Source organism: Oenanthe melanoleuca, chromosome 18 (genome assembly GCF_029582105.1).
Source record: "Oenanthe melanoleuca isolate GR-GAL-2019-014 chromosome 18, OMel1.0, whole genome shotgun sequence".
Lineage (NCBI taxonomy): Eukaryota > Metazoa > Chordata > Aves > Passeriformes > Muscicapidae > Oenanthe > Oenanthe melanoleuca.
The window spans coordinates 3539759-3561837 of record NC_079351.1 but is presented as its reverse complement, the minus strand read 5'-3'; the positions used below and the strand labels follow the sequence as shown (position 1 = coordinate 3561837).

Below are 22079 nucleotides of genomic sequence, written 5' to 3'. Positions count from 1 at the left end.
TGACCATTCCCCAAACTGCCATTCGGATGTAAGGTCTGATTTCAAGTTTTTGGTGTTTTATGTAAAATACTAAAGTAACAGCCCAGTGGTCTACAAAAGGCTTTAAAACAATACTCAGGTGAACATCCTGAACACTAAATATGTTCCTAAATTAAACTAATCTTTCAATAACAATGCAAGGACACCTTCTTATCTCGCTGTTGCTTGCAGAGACAAGCAACCTCCTGCAGCATCCTCCTTAAACTCTCATTACAGCAGAGGAAATTCAACCAACCAGAGGCTGACATTATTTGACTTTCAATCAAAACATACCTGACTAGAATGGAATTTCACAAATTACCTGCCTTTCCCACTGCAAATGAGTTAACTGTAGTTAACTACGTGCAGGTCTTTTGGGATTTGAAATGTTTCTGTCCATCCCTAATGTAAAACCACCTCCTTAGTCCTGACACTCAGAATGAGGAAAACACAGCAGGGAGGATGAGGAGTCTTATTCACAGTGTGGTGGAGGCACTCAAATGGTAGAAGCAGGAGATAACATAGCCAGCACCAGGAAAATAAAGAGAAAAAGAATAATGACAGATGCTCAGCACAATGCCAGTGCCTGGGGCTTGGGAAAGCTCAGAGTATTATTGGCACTATGGATTCATGGTGATTTTGGATAAGAACAAGCAACAGCTATAGAACTCTGAATACAGGAGTTGGTTACTGCTATGGCAGTAACTTACTGGGGATAGCAGTGAGAGCTGTCAGAAAAATTAAGAGGAAAAATGTTTTAGCTCAGTCACAAAGAATTGCATCAGACATAATAACTACTGACTGTTCTTCAGCTTCCTCTCTAGTGCACACAATTTCTGGAATGCAGAGACAACCCCTACATAAGACAAAATTCCTTGTGAAACACTCAATTCTAATTAAACCACAATAGTTACCTACAAATAAATAATAATAAAATGTTACATAGTTCTTAGGGGTTAAATCTGTCAAACTGTGTAGCTGACATCAATTCCTAAACTCATGTGATTTCCCCAAGGACACGTTTGTCTGAATCATTGCCTTCCTGAAGCAGGTTGTACTCCTGGGCTTTTGCTCAAAACTATAAAAGAATAGAATGGTAAATCAACTTCTGCACCCACTAGTTATATCTGTCACAATTGGCATCATTTAATATGCTTATATTAATATATATTAAAGTAGACAGAATATTTCATAGGGATCCTCCACTGCATTTACACTTCACCACCCCACAAACACACAGCCTATCAAAAATCCAAGGTAGTGTTACATTAACTGTAGCAGCACTCCATTGCTGGGTGATGCACTGCTTATCTAATTGAAACACTTTTCCTGTGTATCAGTCAGGAAAAACAGACGTGATTGAAACAATAAACTGGTACTGTGTTTCCAAGAATAACTGAAACTGTAGAATGTCACACATAAAAAAGCAGGTGGACTGCAAGATTAAGGGGTGTTTGCAGATCCTCTGGCTACTTCAGATCAGTCTTTCAATCAAATCCCATTTTACTGCAGTTCCCACCTTATGGTATTACAGCCTTTTTAAGGGCTATTTGAATTTCAGCTCTGCCGTTCCAGCCTGGAGTTTGCATCCTTCTGGTACAGAACCCATTCTGTTGTGCCAAAAGCAGGGCAGGTGAGTGGTGGGATAGTCACCCTCATACCTGGGCAGAGCAGGTGAGAGTCCTACAGCGCCTTCTGCAGCTTTTTCCAGACCCAGTTCACACTCATTGGAGAACATTTCAGAACATTTGTGGCCTTGGGGTTTAACCCTAAAATAAACTGTGTTTTTTCTCTTGGTGGTGCAGCATGAAGTGCTCAGCCAAGCTCTTAAGTGTGAAAGATATTCTGATTTTCACTGCAAGGCTGTGAAAAATGAGTACAACACACAGGCACAGCACCAAGGATTCATTTGCCACTGTTGTCACCCTCTAAACACTTTGCCTTAAACGGATGACCTAATCTCTCTCTTTATTCAGCTGTAAAATGGAGATTAAAATTGCCATGTAAGTCCTAACAAGGGAAAATTAAGAAATGTTTTCTAAAGTATGTGGAGACTCTGACATAAAAGATTCCCCAGAGACAGAATGGGGAGGTGGAAAATGCCTTATAGAAAAAAATAGAAAATTAAAGCACAACAACCAAAAATTAAAAATGGCACAAAACAAAGCCTGAATGGGGACAAAATGTGAACGGTTTGAAGCCCTAATATTTACAAATCTAGACTTCCTAACACAGAGAGGAGAGGAAATCCTTTCTGATTTAGACTTTGACAAACTATGATGAAATAACCTACTTTTAACCCACTGTCTCTGAACTCATTAGTGCCAGAGCATTTATAGACAGTAATTGCCAGCAAGCTGCTACTGCCCACACACATCTGTGTTAGGGGAGCTGCTGAAATGATCATATTGCTTTAAAGGCTTTTAGAGGCTATTGGTGGAGGCTTTAAAGATATTTGCTGGAGTTACACCCAAAGCAAATGGAATATTTTACAGCATGTGACAAACATAATTAAGAGACAAATGTTTCTCTTGAGCAGTTTGAGATAACAGGATGTAGAATCCAGATCCCTAATAGAGATCTAGATTCAGATGCAGATGTATGGCCAAATATTTAGCAGATCCAGCACAAATGGGCTGATGAAGTAGATGTTACAAATATTAATACCTTTGATTTTTGAGGAGCCATGAAGATGTCATGTAATTTATCAACTTCTGTGATTTTGTAGCTGCACTTTGGTATGTTCCTATGTGACTTGCAGGTCTTCTTTTTTTATGGCACTTATGTTCTAAATATTCAGTCTAAATATTATCTTATAAAATATTCAGTCACAAATTTATCCCTAACCTCTCCACACATGCTTCCTTAAAATGTTTGATTTTTCACTAGCTTACTTACCATAATTAGTTTTTCTGATTTCACTATAAACTGTTTCAGTCCCCTTCTGTTCAGGAGCTGGAAAATGTATGGGCACAGAATCAATTTATTTTCTTTTTTTTTTTTTTTTTTTGCCTTATGAAAAGCTCCTTAAACAAAGAGAACACACTTTTTTACTTTCAGAAGCAGCAATGAGCCTATGTAGGTCTGTGAAAAAGCAAATACAACCCCCTCCCCAAACCCAGCCTGGAAGGGTCTGAGAGAAGGATGTCTCCCTCTATATAAAAATGATGATGAAAATCTGCTTCCCTTTCTAAATTTGACTTCAACATTCTAATAATCTTCTGAACTTGAACCAATGCTGCTTTAATTTCACAGAGACATCTACCACTAGAGAACAGTTTCTCTGGACCACTTTGAAGAGCTTCTTCAATCTGTTCTAAGGATTTAGGGATCCTAGCCCTGAGGAGATCTATTACTTGGGAGACTACAAACAGTTTTGGCAACTAGCCTGATTAAATCTTAAGGGCACAAAAAAAAATTAAATTGCTGTAGTTTGGGAAATGTCTCAGAAGAATATTTGCTGATTTCACACTGCACAGCTTCCATTTATTGCTATCTGGAAAAGGTCTCCTTTTGGACAGAGCCTTGTCTAAAGGCTTGAAAATAGCAAGAATCATTTTCTCTGTGGTCAGCATAAACTTCTGGCTAGTAGGAGATTAGAACAATCTCCTAGGTTTATTGTATGGCTGTAGTTTAGAAATCCCTGGGCAGTCAAGGTGCTCCAGAACTGTGCATTTAAAACAACTTTCTTCACTTGCTGTAAAGGTTTGTGATGGCAGGATCCAGAAGTTTGCTGCTCATGGATCTCAAAGCACTTCAGAAACACTCATTCATTTCAGTTAAACTGAGCCTCCTGGAAAACCTCAGAATTCTACCAGTATCACCTCCAATTTCTGTGGACCTTCAACAAACCAAGAAGTTAAATTTTTCTAGTTAAATTTTAAAAAAAAATTGTTGTTTCCTCTTGGCAAAAAAAAAAAAGAGTAAAGAAATTAATATTTCTGGATACAGAATCCTGTGCTTTAGCTATTAAAAACCCCCAACATTTAAAGAATTCAGACATAATGATTTGCAGACTCAGAGTCAGGACTGTTACTGTTTTGCATTGCCCTGAAGAACCCAAGTGTCTCTGGCACCACATTCTGAATTCCCAAAGATAATTTCATTAACTTTTTTTAAAATTCTGTTCAGCATCCTTTAAATGCTGTGAGCTAATACATCAGAATGGAGTTGCAAAACTCCTAATAATTTAAACAATAGCATCTACACTTCCTCAAGTGTCTAATCACAGTTTTCAAAGTTGCAGGTTTGGCATGAACTTTCTTTGCAAAATAATTTGAAGACCTCAAGGTGTATTTCAAATGCTTACAGACTACTTCTTAAATGATCAATTCAGTTTCCAGTGAAGTAAGAATTAATCTTCTTGGAATTTTAATTAAAGGTAGCTCATTTTGTTAAGGACTCCTTTTTAGCCCTTTTTAGCTCTTTTTTAGGTCCTAAACCTACTCCTATTGACTCTGTGCAAATACTTGATTGCAGGCATTTTCTTTAGTTTGCTTTTTTTTTTTTTTTATTATACCCATTTCATTATATTGTGATATAATACCACTGCCCATGTTATTTCTTTTGTCAATCTTACAAAAGTCATCATAGCACTGAAAAAATGTGCCAGGAGAAGTTACTTGGATGATTTGACATTTTGTTCCCACTAATTTTATAATTTTATCAGTCACCCTGCAAATAACTAACAAGATATAAAAGTAAAATAAGGAGAACACTCTTACTGAGCCATGCTTAGTAATTTCTGCCTTGTCACTTTAGGGATATTTCCTGATCTGACTTTAGCCCTTGCTTTTGGTTTTGCTCAGATTCACAATAACGTGTCTAAATCACACTTTTTTCCCAACTAAGCTTTAGAAAAGACAAGCACTATATTTGTGTCAAGCATACAAACTTGGTAAGTATTGAATTTAACAATTCCAGAAAGAAGTATTCCAGAAATTATCAGATAGCTCAGACATGACTTGAAAAACAGGGTAAAACAGTGTTTTCAAATGTAGGTAATTCTTTACTGATAAAGACAAAGTGTACATCCTTCTACAATAATTTCAACTTGTTTTGAAGTGACATTCAATCAATTCTAATTCCCAGAAGTGACATTAAGGCAACTGTTACAGCTTAGATACTGCAGCATTTATTGCAGTGGCCTTTCACAGCACACAGAATATGATTCTCCTGCTAACATTAGTATTGACATTGACAACAGTGGCAGAAGGAACAAATGATTGGAAAGATAAATTAAATTGAGGTTAGGCCGAAAAGATCAAAGAAATCTGCAGTTCCTCAAAAGACAGAAAGAATCAGACTCTGTGTGTAAGCTGCTGGATGAGCAATGTGCGCCCAGAGAAAAAAAATAAATGTGATTTGCTTTGTCTTCATTCAGAAAACAGGAGGAATCAAAAGAGGTGTAAAAGGAATTTGGAGCAAGGTGATAATCTGAAAGTTCTGTTCCCTAGGAAGGGCTGGTCATACTCACACACAGACATGAAAGAATATTATGACTGGAAACAAAATCTTACAATAACACCAACATAGCAGAAATATCAGTAGCAGTCCTGTGGCCAAATTGTCTCTGTGGGTGTACATGATTATTACAAGGGAATATTAAGAAACTTGGCTTTGCTTCTTTTTTCCCAAGAATAAATCTCATCCTGTTTTCATTGTGATAGGCAGTGCAAAGCTCAAGAAATTACTTGGTTTCATACAGCTCCTTCTATTTAAGCAGCATCCTCAGAGAGCAGCATATTAAATACTTTCAGTGCAGTTTCATTTCCATAGCTAAAGCACTCCACTGTGTCCTGGGGCAGCAAAGGAAATGGATCAGGGAACTGCTCCTGTCTCGGAATACTCAAGCACAGATCAGTCTTACAGAATCTATCAGTGCTCTGAGTGCCATGCACAGGTCTGTAGCATGAGGCAGCACTTAATTAAAATAATCTGATCTCATTTACACACCAGAGTAAACATTATTCTGTGATTTAATGGGGTTCAAGGCATAGATACTGTCATATTGCTTAGTCTGATATACAGGAATAGTGTTATATATCAAGAATGGATATATAATGGAAAATGTTGTTTTTGTAGATGTTGATCTTGAATTAATAGGGCTTTTAATTTAAATAATGCACTATCACATCTTACTATTCTACACCATTGTGTAGAATGGTGTAGATTCTACAACTGTAGAATTGTAGTGCACGCTCAGAAACAGTTGGAACAATTATTAGCCCTATTCTGAAGAAGATAACAATTCTAGTTCTTCAGTGCAGAATTTAGCAGAGGTGGGTAAACTAAAACACAGGGAAGACTCTGTGGTGAATGATAGCAGGAAGTGAAAACAGAAAGGACAGCAGGACTAGCTGTTCCGGGAGGGGTTGGCTGCCAAGCCTGAAGAGTGAACACTCTTGCCCAAACATCTGTGCTATCAGCTAAACAATCATGTCTTTGGTCTCTGAAATAAGTGACTAGTCCTTCTTACCAGGAAGAAGGAAATTTATCCATTTCTTCCTCATTCTGCTTCTCATTCAGCTGAAGAAAAGAAGCAAGAGCAGAGCATAAACTTCTCTTGCAGTGTTTATTCAGTCTCAGCTACTTGGAGCTTTTTGCAAATTTCTGAAAGGTTTTACAGCTTTCAACACAAGGCCACAATGGCACTGGAGTTCTCCAGATGACACAGAATGATTGAAGTGGGCATTTGGGTGGATAATAAATTTCCATGGGCATTTCTCCTTCAAGGTTGCAGACATGTACCTCAGCCCCACGCTCTGAGGTCAGGTTACTGCAGGGAGGAAGACAAAGTTACCTGGGCATCAACATCCTCATTTCTCTGTCAACAGGGCCACAAAATCCAGGATGGTCTCCAGGCCTCTCCAGACCAAGAGACTAAATCAACACTGGTCTCCCTTTCTCTATCAAAGTGAATTATAGCTTTGACCCTTCAACCAGTTCCTTCAGAAAGGAGAAAATTCCACTGGTTTCTGTTCTCTCCATTATCTTACCCTATGGCAATCTCAAGTGGTCCTCAGTGAATTTGGTCTCTCTAACATGGATATTTCACAGCAGGCTGCCTTCTGCTTAGAGCCACAGCACCAGCTGGGAGCCTTGCTCCACACAGACCTCCTGTAAATGGGAATGAGCCCAGGGGAAGAACTGCAAGAACAGCAGCACAGGAGGCACAGAGGCATTTAGGAGCACTACTGGCAGGAGACTGTCAGCACACAAAGCACAGCCCTGGCATTCCCAGGTGCTAATAGCAGGCCAGTGTCAGGGAGCAGCAACAGCCCCAGAGTTGCTCCCAAACATAAACCATAGAGGCTGGACAGTTTATTACCTCTGTGAGGATCAAGCGAGGAGACTTCAACTTCAGTGTAATCCACCTCAGCACTCTCAAGGTCAGGTCCTGCCCCAAAAATATCAAGAAGATGTTTCTTTGTAGGACTGCACGCTTTGTTTGAGCTGTGGGCCTGATCCTGCTGCCACTGAAATTAATGGACAAGTCCCAATTGACTTTGGTAGGTGCAGGACCAGGCCCGGCTGCTGGCAGATGGGAGTGACTCTGCCAAGCTCTAAGACCAGCCCATTCCTGAGGGTCATCCCAGTCAGAAGGGCACAGCACCAACCAAAGGCAGATTTCTGAAACTGTGGGACATGGAAATTGTGCCTAAAACTGTTACTTGCAATGTAACACCTTCAAAAGTGGCACAACACAAAATGGAGTAGGGAATGACCAGAGCTTCTCCCATATTCCTGCTCCAGCTGCTCTTCCCTTTCTCTCCCTGCAACGACATCCTTGTTTTCTGTGGCTGCTATGGCACGACACTTTCCATTCTCCACTCTTCTCACATTTCAAGCCATCTTTATGTCTTTCATGGCCTTCCTCATAATCTCTAATTCTCCAAAATTCTGCTTTGCCAATTAGCCAATTTCAGCACTTTTCTCCTAAGCTGCATCCAAGCCCCCATAAAACATTTGGAATGGAAACCATCTTCCTCCTCAAAATGCTTCTCTGCCACAATACCCACAGAAATTATCAGACATCCAACTTAGACCACTGACTGACAGGTCAGCTGTAGCTACACACAGCTACAAGAGACACAAGAAACAGCTGTTGCTTTCTACTCTATTTTTCTTAGGGTGGGGATGGTTTTCTACCACATTTCTGTAAGAGCTGGAAGGAACCACAAGTCATTCAGACTGAAATCTTGCAGAATTGACTTGGCAGATTATTTTAATCAGATTTCATGGTAGGTAATTTTTAGATTTAATTCTTAAATAGTTCAAGATTCAGGGAAGTGAAGAAAGGACAGAGAAGTAAAAGAAGCAGAAATCTATAGAAAATCTTGGTTTTTAAACAAATCTGAATATTTGTTATATAGAACTTAATATTTTGAGTATAAGTTGTATTTTTATACCACCCATGATTAGATGGCCTGGGAGCCAGCACAGCTAATTACACTCCATAATGCAATTGATAAAAGGGTCCTATCAGTGTCATTTTAGACATGGGAAAAAAGGGATGGCCCTATCATTACTACCTAATTACTACTACCATTAGAAAACATCAAGACTTTCAATTATAAAATAATTTTTAAATCTATTGTTTAAGTATGGAATTACCTTTACTCTCGTCAGTTGATTTCATGTGGTTTTCATTATCTTCAATGTAATCTGATCCTAAAATATGAAAGCCAAAATTGAACTGACAAAATATTTATTGTAAACTATGAAATAAATGAGTTACACAGCTGCAATTCCTACTGTCATTATCTGTATTTCCATATAACACTTTCTACTTTTAGATTCCCACCTAAGACATTCATGTGGGAAGAATGTGGCTTTTAAAATAATCAGCTAACAAACACCCAAGGGGCAATTTTATCTGTGTCAGGTGCTCTAAACATCATGTCCACCTGTCATTGTCAAGTGCACTGAGATCCTGCAATGAAAGGTGCCCAGGCAAGTTAACATCTCTATACTGTGGCCACATCACAGGACCGTGTGCCACAGCTCAAATTTCCTCTCTGAAATAATTTTCTTGCAGCTGTGTCAAAAGCAGAAAGTAATTTTCTTTTTACCATGATTTCTCCATCTGTGATATTGTCAATTGATTGCCTGGGAGAAGTGTCTGAGCAGACTTATAAACCAATCTGTGTAAGACGTGCTCATAAAAACTGTACAAAGACAAAATGACAGAAGATACCTTGGACAATGTTATTGGTATTCCTCTGTATTCCCAAAACCTTGGGCCCCATCCAAACAGTTACTATGAAGCCCAAAACTTTAAATAAATGTTTAATTAAACCCACTTACTAACAGTCTCATAGCAAAATATCCTACCTGAATAGTAATTTCCATCACTGGGCTGTCTTGTTAGTTTTTCATTTGTCAAGTTTGGAGCCAAGGCAGAACTGAAAAACAAGCCAATAAAATTTGATGTAATTATCCAAAACCAGCCAATAAAACAAACAACATGATTCTGTGCAAAGATCAGTCATTGTCTGTGTTGATTACCACGTATTCTTAACCACTGAAACTAATGAAAATTTTGCCTTTGCTCCACAAACACAAGGAAACTTCAAGGTCAAAAATGCTCCCTACTGCATTATTCTTCTTTAAGACCTCTGTATTTTCAATTTTATTCCATATTTAAATGCATTTAGATACAGACCTGACATTCTTGTATTTCACTTAGCTGGCCTTTTTTTCTATTTTTAGAGTATTTCCTCATCCTGTTGTTGTGTTAGCAGGTGGTACATGAAGCAGAACCATCTATTGTCTGCAGGTGTGTGCTGTAAAAAGCTATATTCATGTGAAGCAAGGCTTACAGACCTTTATACACAGAAATATTGCACCACTATCATAAACCAGGTGTCATAGTTTAACCCCAGATGGCAGCAAAATATCACACAGCCACTCACTCACTCACTCCTCTGCCCTGCCATGGAGGGATGGGGAGGAGGATCGGAAAAAGATAAATCCCATGGATTCAGATAGGAACAGTTTAATAATTCAAATAAAGTTAATAATTATGATAGCAATGAAAAGGTGAAAGAGAGAGAGAGAGAAGGAGAGAGAAAGATAAACCCAAGGAAAACAAGGGATGCCCTGAGCAGCGATCAGCACCTCCCGCAGTCCCAGGCTCGGCGCAGTTGTGCCGCCAGGGCCGTGCTGTGATAGCGACCAGCATCTGCTTTATTCAACCTTCAGTAACCCCACAACAGAAAGGTCTTCCAAGAGGTGGGACCAGACAGCTGCTTCATTTCCTCCATCTCAACATGGCTGTTATACTGAAAGGCTACCAGGATTCTTCTGGGTCCTTGAAATATCCGCTCCTGAGAGAGTCTATGCCCATGGAACCTCTGAGCCAGTCCCAGTGGGGGCTTCTGCCACACATTCCCAGTCAGGCTGGTTTCAGCCTCCAGCAGTCAGCTCTTGAAATCCCCCTCCAGAAACACAAGTAGGTTCTGCCCCTTCACAGGCTGATGACATCAGGGTACACTGTGCACCCGCATCTGCTGCAGCCTTATTCTCCTGGGGGGCTGACGTTACAGGCCATGTGATCCACACAGTCCAGTAAACAAGGCTGGCCCTCTCTTGCACATGACTGGAGGCAGAGCCCCTGTAGTCTTGGTCATGGGTTTATCCAACTTGCCTCTCATGAAAATGGAGTAGAATTCCTTTCCATAGGATCAGCAGTAAGATCAGCTCTTCCACTCTGTCTGAGGAACTGCCCACTACAGACTGCAGTGGCAACTTTCCTCAAAGAACCCACTCTTGTGATTATTTTTCCTTGCAATTCATGTAGGGCTGAGTTAGGATTCCCATCCCACTTCCTCATGTTGTCTCTGTAGGCCTGCAGAAAAAACCAGGGTCTCCCCTGATGTGTACCCTCAATATCCACCCTTGACCAAGCGACACTTTCTGTTACCAGCTGAGATTCCAGACCGTGTATGTGGGGAGTAGAATCTATATCCTCTTTGAGTTGCTCAACCAGTTTCTCCACAGCAGGGACAAGGGAGAAAGAGATTTAACTGTGTACTGTTTGAGCTGGGGAGCCACTGCCTCCACCATTGGCGTCTCTTTGTGTCTCCAGACAACACTGCCAGTGAGTTGGTGTACAACGTACTTGTACTCTGGTGTACAAGTTTCTGATATGTGGTTTGTGCATGTTAGACTTCATCTGGATCTGTGAGTGACCATGTGTTGTTTGGATCATAATAAATTATCTACCTCTAAGCATGGCTAATTCCCTGCTGTACTGGGTACCTCTCTCATTATGGTCTACTTGTCTGGGTGAAACAACTCTTCCTTGAAGAAATACCTTTCCTTGACAAGAGCTGCCTCCAGAACCTGAGGACTTGTGTTACTCTTCTAATCACCTTGTCAATTCACCCTTCCCTAAAAAATGATCACAGCTGCTTGGCTTCCCTACCCTCTAATTCACACCACCAGCCCCATTATCCCAGCATCTGAGCAGCCAGGTGATAATGTGCTTACCTGGATGATGGCTGAAACCTTTTTGCATATCCCACAGCTCACTCAGGGATAGGGATCAAGTGCCTCTTGTTCAGCCTCTTCCTCCTGCTCTTTTTATGACCCTGCTCTGTCCTTCTTTACTAAACAAGACATCCTTCCTGTGCATTTCTCTTCCTTTTTTGAGGGGCAACTGCTACAGACAGGGTTCAGCTGCATCACCCACCCTAGGGTGAGTAATCACAGTGCTTGCTGTCAGGGTTTGAGTCGCCACAGTTTCAGTGCCCACTGTGCCTGTTGTGGGGGTTGGAGTAACTGCAAATAAGTTTTTTAAACCACATTCAGCCACTTGCTGGTTCCTACCAATAGGACCATGCTGGTTCCAACATCCCAAGTGCATTTAAATCTTTCCTAATTCTCAAACCCTCTGGTAATTAGGCTGGAGAAGAAAGGGAGGCTGAGGGAACATGTCTCTCCTCCATAGGCTGGTAGTCCAAGGAATCGGGTAAAAGATGTAATTGTGAATAATTCCCAACAGGTGTCTCCCCCACACACAGGTGATGGCAGCGCTGAGACCCGACCAGGTGAGTTAAAGCAATACCCTGAGCCCTGCCTCGAAGGCAGCAAACACAACAGGGTGCAGTAGTGCAAGAAAGGTGCTGGAGAGCACAGCTCTGAGAGCAAACAAATCAACACCATGACCAGTGGTTATTAAACTATAAGGAATGCTTGTAACAAACTTGTTTCAACATGCACTGGTCAGATCTGTTGTTAACTTTGAGTCCCATGTTGCGTGCCAAAAAGGGCTGTTGTGGTTTAACCCCTGCTGGTAACTAAGCACCCTCCCTCACCCACCCCACTCCCAGTGGGACAAAGAGGATTGGAAAAAGGTAAAACCCAGCTAAGAACAGTTGAGATAAGAACAGTTTAATGTTTGAAATAAAGTAAAATATAATAATAATAGTAATAGTAATAATAATAATAATAGAAGAAGAGAGAGAGAAAAGTAAAACTCAAGAAAGACAAGTGATGCTCAATACAATTGCTCAGCACCTGCTGACTGATGCCCAATACAATTGCTCAGCACTTGCTGACTGATGCCCAGCCCAGCCCTGAGCACTGACCAGTGCCTCCCAGACAATTCCCCTCCAGTTTCTGTACTGGGAATGACACTGTGCGGTGTGAAAGATCCCTCTGACAGTTTGGCTCAACCTGATCCTGCCTGGCTTCTTGTGCCCCTGCTCACTGGCAGAGCGTGGGAAACTGAAAAGTCCTTGATTTAGTGTAAGCACTACTTAACTAAAACAGCAGTGTTATCAACCTCATTCTCACACTAAATGCAAAACACAGCACTGTACCAGCTACTTAGAAGAAAATTAATTCTATCCCAGCCGAAACCCAGACAGGAAGGCATCTTACCCAGACATCTCCATGGATGGTCCTTTAGCTTGAGAGAAAAAAAACCACAAACATCTATTAATAGGTTGTATAAGTAAAGAATTTAAAAGTAAAAATTTAAAAAATAAAAAATACAGTGATTGTCTACTCTTGTCAGAATAACTTCTCCTGTCTATCAGGAGAATTAATTATCTGATGTCTTTTATCCTGTTTATCTTGAAGGTCCCTTAAATCTCTTTCACAGAAAACCATAGATCCCAAACCCCAGATTTTAACCTAGCCAATTTATGCAATCTGGGACATCCAAATGCTCCAAATTTTCCCAAATAATTTGCCATGTACAGCATATCACAGGATAGTAAATCAGATTTACTAACTTTCTGAAATAACTAGATCTAAAAAAATATCTTAATGATAAAAGACAAACCCCTAAATGAAATTGTGTTAGAGAGTAATCCCATAAACTAATAATGTAAATTTGTTTCATGAGGACTAGAGAAGTAGCTCAATTGCACCTGAGTTGGGACCCCAAATCAAAGTGTTATAGCTCTATAAGGGACCAGAAGCCTCCTCAGGCTCTGTCTGCCTCTACATTGCCTGAGATTGAATTTCAGACCTAGGACTGCATGGGAACAGTGTAATTCTGGCATGTACTTTATAACCTTTGGTTCCCTAGTGCCTGCCCAGCACTATTAGCTGTATGTTTCACCCAATATTTTGGAAAGCTTCAGCACATTTGCAGCCTAATTTGGGTCACCTGGCATTTCTAAGTAGATTCTTTTAATTGTGTTTAGTCATCTCTGAAGCCTCACCCCCACAAGCCTTTGCTGTGAGACAAATGCAAGTTTAACTGTAACACATTTGTTCCCAAACAAAGAGAAGGGAACCATTCATTACCCTTTTTCTTCTTACGCAAAAACCACCATAAAGCGATGGCTCCTGCTCCTGCCATGGCTGTTAGGACAAAAGCAGCAATGACTCCTTTCTGCCAAGCTGCTAAGATGACTGCAAATAAGAAAAACATGTTTAAGAGAGTAGTTACAGTGAAAGGTCAACAATTCCAAATTCTGCAGTTCCTGACCCTTCATTTTACTACAACCTTCTAACACACCGGGGATGATCTTGGGAGAGACTTGCCTGCCAAGTTCCCTAGTGAACCTCTCCTTTGTGACCAAAAGCTCAGTACATCAACAGCTTGTTTTAGTTTGCATCTTGCTCCTCTGGCTTTTGGGCATCCCCTAAATTTTTCTATATAAGCTGGACAATTTAGGTTTATAAAGCAAACTTTCTGTTTAACTTCTGAGAGCAGTGGAACAAAAACCACCAGTAAGGTGGTATTAATCACTCCAGAAAGAGAGTTATACTTAGGAACCTCTCAAATCAGATGCCCTCACCTATAAAGGTGACAGAAGAGGCAGCTTATCATTAATGAGCTCACCACTGATGGTTATTGGACGGCTCCTCACGTCCATGCTGGCTCGGTTCGAAGCCATACAATAATAGGTGCCTGTGTCCTTCCTCTTCATTGTTTTCTTGTGCCATATGGTTCTGTCTGAATACTCCCTTACTTCATGCAGAAGAACTTCATGATCAGTTTTTTTAAAAAACTTGAAGTCAATTGGCCAAGATCCTTCTTTCACAGAGCAGAGGAAAGCAGTATCACTGCCAACTTCTACTTCTCCATACGGAACACTGCCCAAACTGGCATCCCTGATTGGTACTACAGAGGAAGCCACAAAGAAAACAAATATTAGCACTACTAGAAATAACTTTGATGACAAAATATTGTATTGCAGAAATGCTTGCTTTAATGCTTAGTTAAACAGAGACTGAATGCACAGTATTAATCTTTCTGAACAGCCTCTGCCAGACAGCATCCTCTAGTAAATATTTTCATACACCCAGAAATAGAGAGGGCATGATAAAGAAACAAAGCAGACACAGGAAGAAAATATATCCATTCCACAGAGGTCAGTCAGTCACTTTCCTTAAAATCCTTTGAATGCCACTCTGGCCCCAGCCTACAAATTATTTAATTTCCAGAAATAATACACTCAGCAATTCCATTATGTAAATATTTATGGTGCAATTTATGTAGTTTTGCTTTCATAGTTACGTAGTTATTCTGTTTTATACTAACTCTGTGGTAACTGTATTCTTATAACTTTTAATATACAATGGAGGGTGTCAGGAGATAACAGATCGAGTTCTCCAAAGGCATAAGCAAATCCCAACTTTCAATGGTTACAGAATACAGCAAACAAAGGAGAGAAGTTACTTTGCATTTGAACAAGTTGTAAGATTATGCATAGCCAAACCATAGTTTTTAAGTCTGCTGGTTTCCAAATGAAGTACATGAGCATACACAGAACTAGCCTAGGAGTAGATGAGATTCAGCCTTTGTAATTACAGGGGTAGAAAATGGACACCCATTGTTTGATGGGTGTAGAATGTCAGCAGCTTTGCAGAATGTTTGGGATATGAAGCTTGTTCTGCCAAAATTCCCAAAGAAGAATTCTCTGGAAATATTATAAATGTGTTTGAGGGAGGATTATAGATAACACAAGGCAGATGTAAAGAGGGAATCTTTAAAGCAACACTAGTACAGAAGCAGAGGAAGGAAACCAGATTTGATGTGAAAAGATGCTGGTCATGAAAGCTGTATTTTTATTAGGAAGCAGATTAGATATAAGACATGGGTTACTACAACTGAGCCCCTGACGGAGAGAATTGCTTTGGAAAATATAAGTCCTATTCCAGATCTGGTACGGACAGAAAGGACAGAATTCCAAGTCACCACCTCACCAATGGTGGACTGTGGAAGACTGGCTCAACAGGCTCCAGAAAATTACCTTCTCTTCAGGACTTCTCAACAGTGCCACAATGTATCCCAAACCACAGCTCTGACAGCTGGGATACACCAGTTCCAGCAAAGAAATACACCCTTGTTATGGACTAAGATTATGCTTTGTGTTTGTTTATTTGTACCCTGTTATTTCATAATACCTTGACTTTCAATCTCCCGGATAAAACTGAAGAGTTTTATCATTCAGCTTCTCTCTACTCATCAGTAAACGGTGGAACTGATGAATTTAGGGTGAGTTCTAAGGTGCTGTAGTCTGGGTGAATGCAAATACTATATTAAAAGCCCTGTTTGGGAGCTCAGCAAGAGGAGAGTGTGCAACAATCCAACTGACTCAGAAGAAATGCAACAATTCTGGATTTATCTGTTCTAGTCATACACTACTCAGTGTCAAAATTCAGAAGGAAAACAGTCTATTAAAGACAAGTTTATCTTATTAAGACCAACACAATTTGGGTTTAAACCAGGACGCAAAACAGAAAACTGCATGGTGGAGAGAAATTCTCTCTTCTTTCTCAAAGATCAAGAATTGACTTCTGCTATGGTCCTGGACTACTGTGCTGTTTTAACTATTTTAACTATTTTAAGGCAAGAGAGCAAGAACTTGTAAACATTTCACATCCATTTTGCTTAGTCCATCATTTGCTGCTACAGTTTCAAAACTCTAAATATTACATTAGACAAGAAGAAGAATTAAACAGACTTACCTATCACTGTGACATTTAGAATATTGCTAGTTTTCACACCACTGGAGTGATTGTTTCTAGCATCACATTTATATCCTCCATTGTCATTTAGTCCAATATCTTCATCCAAGAACGTAGCATATGTATCATTAGTTACATTTTTCTTAATTTCATCCCCTTTGTAGAATGTGAATGTTATTGGTGGTGTTCCCATTGCTGAATGACAGATTAATTGTAGAGGCTTCCCTAATACCACCTCTGGTGAACCACTGACAACTGAAAGAGTTGGCTTGGAGACTGGAGCTAAAAGGTGAACAAAATTACACTGCATAAGGACAAAAGACACAATTATTTTGTAGAAAATATAAATATACAATATTTAGCTAGTTTGCACACACAGTCTATATTGGGAAGCTCTTCCTCATCAATAGAACGGAAATGGGGGGACTTGAACAAACCAATAGCATAGATAATAGAACATATGTGACTTTGAATAAAGCAGCATACAGGGACAATATGAAGCAAAACAAGGAAAGGACCAGTGACACAGAACTTCAGATCGAAGTGAAAGTTTTGCAGAACATTCCTGGACCCAGCAAATGGTTATGAATGAGAGTTTATCTGGTCCCTAGCAGAACTAGACCAGCAGGAAGCCAAAACAACTCCCTTCTCTGAGGGCCAGCCCTGGAAAATATGACTTGATTATATCACAATACACCAAATCCTCTGCAGCTAAAGCATATCCCTCAAAATTCATGCTGTAAGAACTAACAGACACCCTGCTAGTTCATGGACTAGAGACTGATTCTGTAAGCAGATGTCCTTATTTATCAGCTTCTGGCTTAGATCCTCCCCCCACTCTGTGGTGGTTCTAAGCTTCTCTGTCAACTCACCATAAACATTTATCCTTACACGTTTGCTCTCCTTGACTATGCCTTTTACTTCAGCTTTGCAGGTGTAAGATCCAGTATCATTCACATTAACTTTAATTGCTAAGACTCTAGAATTCTTCAACAGGATGTCTCCAGTGGAACTTTTCCGTACTATAGAGAAGTTGGCTCTCCGAAAACCATTGATGCTGCAACTCAAAATTAAATCTTTATTTTCATCCAACTTAGTCATAGAAGCAGACAGCGTTGGCTTGGGGAATAATTCTGCAAGATAAAAAGAGAGCTGATTCATTCAAAGTGAGCCTGGAAGAATATGACTACTGATCTCAAAGTATACAGAATGAAGGACATACTGATAGTTGGGAACAAGACAATTGTGTTATTTTAATATTGTATTTTCAGGGAAAACAGAAACTTAGCAATTACTTGAAACCATTTTTCACAGGTTGCTTGAGGATATTATTTTAGTTGGGAAGTATAGGTGGGCAAAAATCAGAAACTAAAATACAACTAGCCTTTAACTTACAGAAAATTTACACTTGGATCTGGAGATTACAGAGAATTCTGCCAAATTTAAATTTAAATATTAATACTTTGAATAAAATCTAAGATGAACAGAGGTTTTACCTGACACAAAGACATTCAGTTTGGTGGTTTTAGACACTGCTCCTTGCTCCACCTTACACAGGTATTCACCACTGTCCTCTTGAGTAGCTATTGTAGAGTATTTCAAAGATTTCTCATCTCGTACACTGTTCAATATTGTCCTGTTTTTCTGGAAGATTATTTCAATGCCACGCATTTGAGCTACCTCAGTTGAGCACTCAAATTCTATTTTGTCTCCTTCTGTAACGTTACTGGAGGAAGGCCTGGTGATCAGAGTGGGCTTTATAAATGGTTCTGCAAGAGAATACATATAAACATACAGATAGATAGATATACATATAAATATGTGACCCAATTTTTATCTATAGCAAGCAGAGAAATCTAAAAAGAAAAGTTAAGCAACTTACCCTTGACTGTAACAAGTGTACTGTTGCTGTATTGTGAACTTTCCCATCCAGATTTTACTTGTCTCTTGCCAAAGCAATCAAATTGTAAAATATTATCTCCCTCTTCAACAGGAAATTCTACTTGAGAAAAATTTTGATTTTGTTCAGGTACACGCTTTTCTTTAGGTGCTGAATTTGTCTTTATCTTCCGGAAAAAGAACTCTAGAGGAGGTACTTCTTCTGGCAGCTCACAACGTAATTTCACAACTTCACCCTCTGAAACCTCTTTTTTGTCAGCAGTTAGGATTGGCTTGGTCATTCCTTACGAAAGAAAACAAGAAAAAAACCAGAACATTGCATAATCCTGAAATAAACAGTATCTTTGATGACTGTGGGAATGGTTTATACTGACTAACAGATGCAAATAGTTTGCAAGAACCAAAAGACGACCCCGTAATTACTCAGTGCTGACAAATTCTTTCCAAGATGCTTTTCCAAGGGGAAAACGTCACCTGTGGTCAAGAACACGTCTAGAAAGTGTACAGATGGAGGTGGCCTCTGTTCTCATAAGAGATGAAAGAACAAGACTGATACAACACTGTCTACAAGAGTGGCCATGGCTGATGCTGGCTTTGGTGATGGCTCTCACACCCTGAGCATCCCCGTATGTTATTTCCAGCATTTCCAGGAATCTGCCCACCCCTCGCCATGGTTATTGGGGTGGACAATTTTCACAAATAATGCTTTCTCTAGTCTAGGGATCAGAGGCTCAGGACAGTGGGGATGGTAGCACAGACTGTGTTCCTGACAGCAGTGATCTGTTCTGGAGCCTTGGGATCCTGATTAGTAGCAAACTCTCTTCAACTACTGTGATGTCGAGGAATAAAACACACTTGCAAGATACACTGGATCAGTTTAGCACTGATTCCTTCCCTGTTTGGTTGTTCTCTCTCTGTATCTCATCTGCCATGTCTGACAGAACACTCACCTGCTACCCAAACATAGATGGAGTTACTGAAACCCTTCTTTCCATCTGCTTGCACAGTACATTCATAGTCTCCTGTATCTGCAGATTTGGCCACAGGTATTTCATACCGAGCATCTTCTTTGTCTGATACAGTCATAAACACAAGCTTCCCATCCTTAAAAATTGTAAAATTATGCTTCAGCTGGAAATCAGTACTTTTGCTAATATCAGCATGGCAGATGATTGACATTGGAGCTCCATTCTTCACTTTGAGAGACGGCTGAACCCTGATTTCAACTTTGTTGAAAGTAAAAACTTGATAGAAAATAAAAAGGAAAAAGTTATATTTATTTTAAATTAGTCCAACATAGCATAGTTATCTCAAGCGGCTACATTTAAATTACAAAAATTAATTAAAAATTTACATTTCATTTGATAGGAATATTGTCATTTAAATTGATAAGTACTTTTAGAAATAAAGTTCATGGCAGTATTTATATAAATATATATGTGTGTATAGAAATGTATGTGCATAGAAATATATTCTATTTTTATAACTACAGCAAGAAAAATAATTTGTAGTTTAAATGTTACAACTGTTAGATTCCTGGTATAATTGATATTTATATTCTCACATGTCAAGGAACAAGTATAGAGAAAGATGTATTAGTTCATTCACTTTGTCTTCCTTTAGAACTTTTGGGCTATGCCCATTTTGGTCAGGATTTGTATTAGAAATTGCATTAGATTGTATTAGAATTGTATTAGAAATTTGTATTAGATACGTGAATAGAAAAGCTTTCCTACATCTAAAGAAGTCCCTTGTCCTGCACACTTTCCAACTATTTATAATGTGTCCTTGCTAGAGAGTCTGGGGCATAAAATCAGTGAAAAGCTGTAAATTTCTTTGCATATGAATAAACCACATGACAGCAAGGAGCAAACATTTCTCCCAGGTGATGGAAAAAAAGAAAACATGCAGAAGGTACGTACTGGGAGCCAGCAGGATGATAAATGTGTGCCTTTCAGAACACAATTTCTGAACTCTGCTCAGACATGATCAATTCTTTTGCAAGACCAGGAGACAGTGCCCTTAACTTATATTCTATAATTTTATTATCCCTCCTTCCTTGTGGGCATGAGAGGGATTTTTACAAATCAAAACAAAATGCTAATTTTCAGTCCCACCTTTTTTGTGGCTCAGTAAAGCAAATTATTCTAGTAAGGATTTCACCCAAACCTTTATAAAGGTATGAGCAGCACATCTCTGTTTAAACACTATACCAAGAAACACCACTAAATAAACCCTTTTTTTTCTCATATAGCCAAATTTCATATTGAGCTATCTCATAGCAAATCCAAATAAACTCTGTTATAGATGCATACCAACTGAGGAATTAGTTAAATTAGTTATATTAAATTTCTACATAAAAAACCCAACAAAACAACAAAAATCTACCATTCCCTACCTTTTCTCTGAGCGTAAAGTTCTGAACCTGGGAAAAAAAAAAAAACAAAAAAAAAAGAGAAGAAATGTTATTTTCAAAGCTTACAGATTGAGAGACAGTAATGCAAAACTGTAAAAAGCCTCAACCATCCCCAGACAAACCTGAAACACAGGTATCCACCCAGAGGTTTAGTTATCAAACTTACACTGCAAGAAAACCACCAGAAGAGCAAGATACATCTCGTTGCTGAAGAACAGACACTTTAGTTCCAAAATAAAACAATATTCATTATCAGAGGTGATGCCTCCGTGTACCAAAACCACGTTATGCTTTTTTCCCTTGCTGTTTTATGAAAACCGATAAAAATTTGCCATTAAAATTTGTATGTTTTCCCAGATCTTCTGCAGAAACTGGCTGGATCAAGTAATCGTTCCCATTACTGGAAACTGGAAATGGCAAACAATGAGAATGTATCTGCTGCTCCCAGGCAGATTACTGGTCAGGAAGTGACTGGACTTTTCCTGAGGGCGCTACCAAATGCATTTGCTTTGTTTAATTTCTTAAGGTGTATTAAAAAAACAAGAAGTTCCAATGACATTATCCTGCAGTTCCTGTCAATATGGGTATTTTTAAGTCATGATTAACCATTTAGGAACACAAATTACCTTTGATACTTGAGCTCAGCAGATACTTGAGCAAATATTTCCTTACATCCTAAGAGAGGACTCTTTCAGAGAATAGAAGTATATAATTACTCATTTTCCCCCTTTGCCTCAATTTCTATGTCTCCCATTTTTGCTGTGGTAAAGAACTGCTTTACTGTAGGTTACACAATAACTTGAAATTATCTCAAAAAGCAAAGGTACTGTTGTGTGAGACGAGAATATTGACAGGTGGATCTCTCGTACTAACATCATATATCAAAAACATGGATCTGCACCAGATTTTATTTTATGCAGTGAGGACAGTGCAAAGGACACACAATCACAAACCTTAAACCCCACAGGAAAAGAACTGGATGGAGTTTCAATTCTCAGTAGAAATCTGCAGCAGCACTGGCACAATTTGCAACACAGAATGCTTCTCTGCTGTCCAGGATATTCCTCTCAGTGTATCAGCCTACTTTTAAGCCAGACTTAAGCCATTCCTTCTAGCCCTGATACTGACTGAAGCCTATAGGATTGACAAAACGAGCTGAAACCAAGCCCTTTCAGAAAGTGTTTCTCAAGTTGTGTGACCCAGAGTTCCCCAAGCTGTGATTTAGTTATTCTTGAAAACTAAGTGCTCAACTCTTAATCTCTGTTCTCTCCCCTGTGGACAGAGTCAATTCTTTCCATTAATTCCA

General features: G+C 39.4%; 1 protein-coding gene across 17 annotated transcripts in view; it reads right to left on the bottom strand.

Moving 5' to 3' along the window:
* The window catches only part of PECAM1 (platelet and endothelial cell adhesion molecule 1), a 30442-nt gene extending 9141 nt beyond the window's left edge, over nucleotides 1-21301 (bottom strand). For 4 of the 17 annotated variants that reach the window (XM_056505760.1, XM_056505761.1, XM_056505762.1 and 1 more), the window contains exons 1-14: nucleotides 20940-21301; nucleotides 20756-20782; nucleotides 19308-19601; nucleotides 18341-18640; nucleotides 17955-18227; nucleotides 17331-17591; nucleotides 16459-16740; nucleotides 14327-14608; nucleotides 13786-13893; nucleotides 12910-12937; nucleotides 9355-9425; nucleotides 8635-8691; nucleotides 7349-7417; nucleotides 2917-2973 (exon numbers count right to left, since the gene is read on the bottom strand). In XM_056505760.1, the coding sequence (XP_056361735.1) occupies nucleotides 2917-2973; nucleotides 7349-7417; nucleotides 8635-8691; nucleotides 9355-9425; nucleotides 12910-12937; nucleotides 13786-13893; nucleotides 14327-14608; nucleotides 16459-16740; nucleotides 17331-17591; nucleotides 17955-18227; nucleotides 18341-18640; nucleotides 19308-19601; nucleotides 20756-20782; nucleotides 20940-20973 (2143 nt within the window). In that variant the 5' untranslated portion in view covers nucleotides 20974-21301. Of the gene's footprint in view, nucleotides 1-2916; nucleotides 2974-3033; nucleotides 6797-7348; nucleotides 7418-8634; nucleotides 8692-9354; nucleotides 9426-12909; nucleotides 12938-13785; nucleotides 13894-14326; nucleotides 14609-16458; nucleotides 16741-17330; nucleotides 17592-17954; nucleotides 18228-18340; nucleotides 18641-19307; nucleotides 19602-20755; nucleotides 20783-20939 lie in introns of those variants that run through there. The other 13 variants (XM_056505764.1, XM_056505765.1, XM_056505769.1 and 10 more) reach the window with 4 other exon arrangements.
* Between the last annotated feature and the right edge of the window lie 778 nt (nucleotides 21302-22079).